This window comes from Cariama cristata, unplaced genomic scaffold, assembly GCF_000690535.1.
Source record: "Cariama cristata isolate BGI_N322 unplaced genomic scaffold, ASM69053v1 scaffold30603, whole genome shotgun sequence".
NCBI lineage: Eukaryota > Metazoa > Chordata > Aves > Cariamiformes > Cariamidae > Cariama > Cariama cristata.
This window is the reverse complement of record NW_009607177.1, coordinates 33,380-41,683: the sequence shown is the minus strand read 5'-3', so window position 1 is coordinate 41,683 and position 8,304 is coordinate 33,380. Positions and strand designations below refer to the sequence as shown.

General features: G+C 41.1%; 1 protein-coding gene across 1 annotated transcript in view; it reads right to left on the bottom strand.

Moving 5' to 3' along the window:
* Positions 1-3,415: 3,415 nt before the first annotated feature.
* The window catches only part of LOC104158875 (dual specificity mitogen-activated protein kinase kinase 1), a gene marked incomplete at its 5' end in the record, with an annotated part of 21,858 nt that continues 16,969 nt past the window's right edge, over positions 3,416-8,304 (bottom strand). Inside the window, 4 exons of the mRNA XM_009696635.1 lie at positions 3,416-4,333; positions 5,338-5,383; positions 6,407-6,468; positions 8,127-8,191. Of these exons, the coding sequence (XP_009694937.1) occupies positions 4,220-4,333; positions 5,338-5,383; positions 6,407-6,468; positions 8,127-8,191 (287 nt within the window). The remainder of the gene's footprint in view (positions 4,334-5,337; positions 5,384-6,406; positions 6,469-8,126; positions 8,192-8,304) is intronic.

Here is an 8,304-nt window from a genome sequence, read left to right as displayed (position 1 = left end):
TTTAAAGTTCTTAATTTGTTTGTGCTTCTCGTTAACTGAAAAGAGCTGTAAAATCTGTCTGGTTTGTTGCTGGTTTATGTTTCGAGGATTCTGCTTTTTCCCATCCCTGAGAGCAGGCTGCTGTTTCCAGGGCGGCTGGGAAATGCCTGCTTTGTTCTAGCGTAGCTTCAGTTTGCCCCTTATTAAACATTGCGGCTCACACTCTTAGCCGTGACAAGCGGGTTTAGCCAACTGATCATAGCGGGTAGAGGCACAGATACCGTCGGAACTCTCTGCTAACTATACGGTCAGCCTGAACTAGTTGAAACTCCTCTACGGAGAACTGGTGCTTGTCACTGTGATGGGCTCTTGCAGTCAACAGCTCTGGTACCGAGACTTCTAAAAGACGCTGTGACTGCACAGTCTCAGTACTGGTTTGAGAAGCATCCGGTATCGCCGCTGGTTTTGATAATTAGCAAGACAAACCCTTTTCTTGTGACAGACTCTTGGGCAGATGGACAACGAGGCTGCTATCAATCAAACTGAATTACACCTAAGTCTTCAAGATCATGAAGAGGAGGAGGAGGAAGAGGAGGAAGAATCGGATTCTTGAGGAAAAAAAAGTCAGAGATGGTTTTTAATACAGACTCAGGAATGTCTTCTTCATTCATCTAAAATTCACCGATTCTCATTTTGTCCTGTATATGGATACAAACTATATGATATTGCAAGACGCTTGGAGTCTAGGGAAGTCACAATGGCACATCTTGACTTAAAAGAATGAAAATCTGCTGCACAAATATGTAGCATAATCCATTCCACATTTAAAACCTAATGTAGCTTACTACAGCTTTATGTGTGGATGGGAGAAGTCGTTAATCGAGTCAGACTAATTTAACGTGTGTACACTAAGAGCAATAATTGGTCTCTTCTTACTTCATGATGCTGAAAAACCAAACCAGGCCATGGAGGCTGGTTGCTGAACCAATGATTAGATTATAACCTCATTTGCCTGAACTGGGAATTTGAAGGTAGGCGGTGAGAAGAGATGTGGCCAGGATCATCTCCGGGCTTTCAGCTGCTATGTTCTCAGTTACAGAGAGAACTGGACTTACGCTCCCTATAAATGTGACGGAGATGTAGGTGTTCTTACACGGGGAGAAGCAGGTACCGCATCGTCAACCTCATTCTGAGGGCGGTAACGAGGCGGCCTCCCTCTGTACCTACCGGTGCTCTTAAGTACTGTCAGCCTGCCTGTACCAGTCACGTATTTTCTACTGCTTGCTCTTTCAGAGTAGCAGCCAATTAGCCTTTTATTTGTCCACAAATTGTACGGTAAGAATTGGTCTGTGTTAACTTGTAATAAGGAGCTAGTGGTTTTAAATTAGTGTTATTTTCTTTTTCCCTGACAGTAACTTCATAAATCAATGCAAGTCCACCTTCTGCTTTCAAATGATCTTCAGGGAGGAGTATGAGGAGTTTAAGAACTTAGCTGTAAAATGGAAAGTGAGGTGAAGTCCCCTCTCCAATTCTTTTAATGGTACAGCAACGGGCTAGACAGTATGTTCTTTCTCCTTGGAGTGCAGACATCATGGGGTGCAGCTGGTTATTTTATCAATTCCTAAAGACTTGTTTTAGAGCACAGAAACCCAAGCTCTGTTACACTGATTAAAAACAAACAATAAAAGTAACATTCTAACTTGGCCACTTTGTCAACTGTCTTACTAGGGAAACGGTCAGTTATCTCCAGGGTTGTTCATTGCACAACTCGTATCCAAAGGTGCCGTTGCTGTCTCTGGCATCGCTCAACACAATAAACAGACTCCTGAAGTTGGCTTTCAGGAGCAGGACAGGAACTTGGAAAAGTGTTCGGTGTCTTGGGAGGGACCAGAACACACGATTCAGCCTCCACCGAGTTCCTGCCCTGTTTGAGGGGAGATTGTGATTTGGCTTTTACTTGATTTGTAGCAATAGAAAGTGAATGTTGGAATGTAAATGTAGCTTCATCTTCTGCTAAAGAGTGTTTTTTGAGAATCCTGGATGTCTTAATGAAGGAACTTGAGTGCAGAAGATTTAGCAAAGCTTTCCCAAAACTTGACAGGTAAAAAAAAAAAAAACAAAACACATAACCCAAAAAAGCCTGAGCCCATAATGTTATGGCTTGGAGTGTCAAATAATTCTTTGAAAATATGTGTGGGAAGAGCTGGGTGGGCAGGAGCTCAGTAGCCAGCCCGTCTGTCCTTTGTTTCAGCTCCAAAGGGTAATTTTCACTGTTAAAATGTTACTTGTCCCCAGCATGGTCCAGAGCAGTTTTTATGGATGTACTCCCTGCTGCCTTGTGTGAATGAGGCCCGTGCTTGCTTTTGGATTTAAACAGACCAGTTCTATTGCATGTTGCAATAAAGTACTTTTCCTGGTGTCCTGCTACATGTAACTGTGCTTGCCGTGTCAAATTATTACTGTCTGTGGAGTAAAGTAAAATGGGAGTTAAATCTCTAAAAACTTGCTGTTCACATACTGCATATTTGTCTTACGAAATAGCAAAAAGTACTATTGCAGTTCTTTTGTGTGTTGGTGTGTATAATTCACATACAAAGCTCAGGAGAGATTTTAAAATACATGCTACACAGCTGCATCACTACTCTGAACAGTCACAGTCAAATGAGGGCAAGCTGAAGGAAGCCTTGGACACCTCACCGAGTCATTTCCTACTGCTGCTGTGTTGAGGGCTGTTCCGTCCCTCTGATACGCAATACTGTTGGCCAGGTTCATGCCTAGGCTGATGGGGATTCCTTTTGGGAAAGAACTTCAGACATTTCCTTGTCTGAAACATCCTTTCAAGGAGCGGAACTTTTTATAGTGCCGCTCAGGATGGCTGTGAAGAGAGCTGAGGAGCTGTAGCTGCACTCACCTCTCCCTGTTCTGTTGTACAGCAGCAGCAATTGCCTCACCCAGCAGCTGACAGAGGCCGAACGAAGAAAAATAACCTGAAGAAGTGAGTGTAGTACAGTCTTGGTTAACGACCGATGCAGACAAGCAGGTCTTCCCTCTGCTGGGTGCATCACACCGTTCCTGTGTTTTCTGCCACAAGGCTGGGTTGCCCGAGGAAAACGCCCGTCACGCCCCAGCCAGGGGTTACAGCCCTGACCCGAGCGGCAAGTGCCATACAAGTTGTGTGAGCGCTGCCCAGACAAAACCTCTGCAGTCCGGCTTCCCTCTGACCTTCCACAGAAACCCAGCGCACAGGGCAACGGCAACCGACTCCAGCCCCCTTTCACACATCGTCATTTCACATAACCAATCTTGCACCTCTTGGAACTGCGGATGTTGCATGGTTGTGGAAAAACAGATAGAAACAGGGTGGGTAATGCAGCAATGACTTCCGATTAAGGCTTTGGTTAAGTTTGTGTTTTAAAAAAAAAAGTGCTTCAAGAAGTTACTTGATAATATATTTATTAAGAGAACCCATTGCTAAACATCTGAGAGAATAAAACAATATAGGATCTTCATACACTTTAGACACTAAACACAGTTGTCATGAATTTTTAGGTTAAAAGAAAGCAAATTGCCTGGATCTTTGTCTCGATTCTGTAGGACACTTCCAAGAACTAACTTTTAAAAACCAATTAGAAAGACGTACGTCACTAAGTCCAAGTATGATGATATGTTTTAAAAATAAATACAGAAATATGAACAAGTCTACAATTAGAATATTGCCCTGTGCATTCCAAGAAATGCAGAGCTCTTGCCTTCTTTACCTGGAAAGAGAGATCTCTAAACAACAGCAAGATTGGAGCCATTAGGCCTAACTTTCAGATACAGTTTGGCAGCAGCAAAAGCATGCTCGACAGACACAGTTTTGGAGCATCCCTAACCCTTTTTGCATGAGAGATTAGGTAAGCATGATTGAAGTACCAATGATTTACAAAGAATCTTGATAAAGTTCAAACAAGCTGGGGGTAAACAACCCCCGGTGATATTTTTCATTAAGAAAGAATATCCATAATCACTTAAAATCAGCAAGCACTGTAACTTAAACATCTTACATTTTGGTCAGTAAACGAATGTAATCCAATACAATACCAATTAGTTTATGACAAAGTTTAAAACCATTTGGCACATGCTATAAAGACATTCTTCCTTAAGAGGTGAAATACATGTTTGAACAGGTACAAGCTGAGGAAATAGGACCAAAAGAGCATTGTTGTTAACAGACAGGACAGCATTTGCTCTTCCATACTCAGACTCCAGCAGCATGTGTGGGTGTACTCGGTTGGTTAAGGCCTATCGTTGAACAAAGCCACCCCGCAAAATCCACCTCCTCCGCTTCAGATCTCTTAATGAAAGCATGAATCTGAGCAGAGGAGAAAAATATTATTATTCAAGCACTCAATCTCTTAAATAATAATTTTTAATAACATGAAATACAATAAAGCCAGTTTACTTTCAGTATTCAGGCTAGCTAGAAAATTTGGAAAACCACATGAAGTGACCAGGAGAGCTTTTCTGCAGGATGACGGAAATAACCAGCATATGAAATGTACGCGTTGCGAAGTATTCCAGAGGAATACTGCCTACACAGTGCCTGTTACAGAATACTTACACCACAGTATGCGATAAGGATGTGACTCAGCCACTGAGAATACTCTGGAAAATGTCTGCCTCTGCACAGAAAGGCTTTTTGTAATAGAAAGAGTCTGATTGCATTTTGCACCCTTATTGTTACAGCAGGATCAGGGCAAGGAAAACTTGCTTTTCTGCAGAAGAACTTAAGTCCTAGCATTACACTTAAGGGCATGAAAAGATCCACTGAAACTGAGAAGGTTGTTTCATGCAGAAAAAATGCAGGATTTGTTTATGTCTAGTAGTTCTATGGCTTTTGCAAGACAAAGCTGATAAAAGGGAGGCAAATTTTGTGTTTCACAACATGATAAAAATGCACTTAACTAGTCCATAGGGCATGTGGAATTTTGTTCTTTCACCTTCCTAAAAGTAATAATCTATATACTTTATTATTGACTAATAAACCCAAGAAAGAATTCTTTTGCTAACTAATTTAATAACATTAGGTCATATACCCGTTGTAATTATCAAATGGCAGACTCCAAAACCCATCGGTTTTGGTCTCCTGGACAGTCCCTGTTTTAGGAGTGTGTGAAGCCTGCAGCCCCTTGATCTCTGGATCAGAAAAGCAGCCCCTCCTCAAACCGTCCAGAGCTGTTTGTGTCAAGGGCCACAAACTACACTCTAGGCCACATGCCCTGATCCTGATCTCAGGTCAGCTGAGGAATCCAGCTTGCATGGAAGTTATGGTCTTAGTTCTTACGCTCTTAGTTCAGGTTAAGAACTTTCACTTACCATTAGCTGCTTCAAATCCGCTCGCTCAGCAGGATTTTTAATTAAACTAGGAAAACAGAAAGTGTTACACAAGTTACACACTATTATCTTTTAAAATAAAGATCAAGTTACATCATGTTGGTGTACTGCTTTTGTCTGAAGAAGATAGCACTCCAGATAAAAGCGTTAGGTAATGCAGTGCCTCTCAAACATAGACCAAGGTCTGTAAGCAATTCCCTTCTGTAGGTTTCACAGGTATAGTTTTAGGTATGAAATCCTGAATTCTACAATACTGTTCAGTGGGGGCAGGAGTGACTGTCTATAACCAACCTGGAGAGATCAAATTCCCATTTAAACAAAAACTCAACAATATGAACTGTTTTATCCCTCAGGTTTCTTCTACTTAAGTATTTTCAAGCTCAGTATCAAGTACGGCTATTGCATTACTGTTCTTCCCTTTGGAAACAGTAAATATATGTATGTAGCTTTTAATAAACAAACGAACTTTTCAAACTGTAATGAACTGCCTCCCTGAACACTGAATGTATTGGTTCAGTGCTGGTATCACTGAAGTGCAACTGGAAAAGTAAATAGATGGGAGAATGACTGCTCCGATAAAGATGTTAGTTCAGTGAAGCAATGGGAAAGAAAAAACACACCACCTGGAGCCTGCAAGACTTCTGCATCATACAGAACAGTCAGTGCAGAATGCCGAAGGTAACCCCTAAAAGTAAGGATCCTCCTTTAGAAATGTGCTGTATGATCAGGGTCCGTAAGTACTACGGTGTCTTTAATGCTGAGAAAGTACTAAACTAAGTTGCACACAGAAGCAGAAGTTGTATCTTAAAGAAGGGTGCATGTCTCAGCTTTGGGGTTCTCTTTGGATGCATATGCTGTCAAGCTGGCACCTGTAAAATGAGCTTTAGGCACATTAACAGTCAGAGAAAGAGGATTATGCTAATTAAAATTACTTTACATTTGCCACTGCCTACAAGTAGGGACACTGATTGCCAAGTTATTGATACAGTAAGACAGCAGGGCAGATTCCAAATGCGTCCCTTTGCAACTTAGCTATAGAGAAAATACTCACCATTTGTTAACAAAATCTTGAAATTCAGAACCAAAAACACCATTGGGCAGTTTTGGAGGTGGCTAAAAATAAATAAATCAATCAATCAGCAGTCATTCAGCATATGTGATGATGCACAACCTATCCAGAGGTCTACCAATTACACGTCCTATATCTGCGCAAAGCTGTAAAGCCCTAGCACTACCCAGGCCTTCTTTCAAAGCTGAGCTCTGAAACACAGCAGGCAGACTTCAGCCTCCATGCATATGAATAAAGGATGTGCTGTCATATGATTATAAAAGTAAAGATGCTGAGTTTATCACTGATTAATTTTGGTTACTACTGTCACAGCTCCTGGATTTTAGGTGTTCCAGTAATAAATCAGACCAGAGACAGTTTTCTATGGTGTGGGGTGGTTTTTTTGCCTATACACACACCTGAATGGGGTTAACACAGCCTTGAGCTGTCATTAAAGAAGGCTCAGAGCAGCTGGCAGTAATTAGCACTGTTATTCTCCTCACTACTGATCTCCAGTTTGGGGAAGGGAAGATGCCCTGCAAATCATTAGTTCCATAATCCTTTTGATCTAAATATTCTGTCCCAGGGAATGAGTTTGTTCAGGTGCTGAATTCAAAAAGAATTCTGATAAATAGAGAAGAGGTGCTGTATAAACCTGCATATTATTGTCTTATTCTCCATGACATTTGCTATAGGATCAGAGTTAAGTTTTCATTCTTAGACCACAGGTCCTGCAAGCACTTACACTTGGGTTACTTGTATGTACAGAGCTGAGACATGGCCTGCATTCAGTTACTCACTGGCGTACAGACTTGGTAGGATGTAGCAGCTCATGCTGAAGATCGTTTGTGCCACAGCAGAGATGGCAGAAGATAATCTTGCCAAATTCTCAACTACTGCAGCTTTTCAGATTAAGCTGACCTCCTCAGGGATGCTACAAAAGCAGGACTATAGTATCTTCAGTAATCCAATGCTAACTCTATTCCAAGAGTTCATGCTGTCATATTCAAGTGTTATATAATACACAAAATAGGTTCGTAACGCGAGAGGAGAATTGTGCACACAGACAAGGAACAGAAGCAATTTATCAGGATACGTACAGTAGCGTAAGCAGTGCTAGTCTTTGCAGGGATCTAGACACCAACTGTGTTTTTTAAATAGGTGTGTCAGACACTTTTTTTATACTTCATGCACCTGGAACAATTATGTTACCCAGCTGTTGCAAACCATAGCTAACATGAGCATGCTTTTTTTTTTTCTTGGACATAAACAGTGGAATAACACAATTTTCAGTAGCACTTGTGAAAATATTGGAAACAGACAATTCCAAAATATCAATCTCTATTAACTGGCCTGATAGCTTAGCTATTTAAAAAATACAGTATTATAAATTAGGTTGTTCATAAGGCTACAACAAATTAAAGAAAAAACCAGTTTTGTATATGCTTGATTGTACTGTTTGCTATTAACTGTCCTAACAGCTTGCATGATCCAGGCTGGAAAACGCATAAACCTACTTAAATGATACAGAGAAATGAACTGAAATTTTCCTGGGAATAATTTAAAATCAAGCCAACAAACCTAAGAAGGATGTGTCTCCTACTGAGGCAATAAAAGATCAGAAGACCTGGCTTATCCTAACACTAACCCCACCCTCGCTCAAATTCTGGAGTGCTTTAAGAATTTACAGTTGTATTAACACAAAGTGCAAATAGCTGATTACCTCATTGACGATGTAATCAAGAAGTTCAAAGATTGCCATTGGGGGTCTGCTGTCTGGTCCATAGGCTAAGAAGAAATTGTAGAAGTGGAAAAATACAGTGTTACTGTCCTTCCGTGGTAGGGGTGTTCTAAGAGGCTAAGTCATACGCTCTGTTCTTACATGGCATTCAGGAGATTTA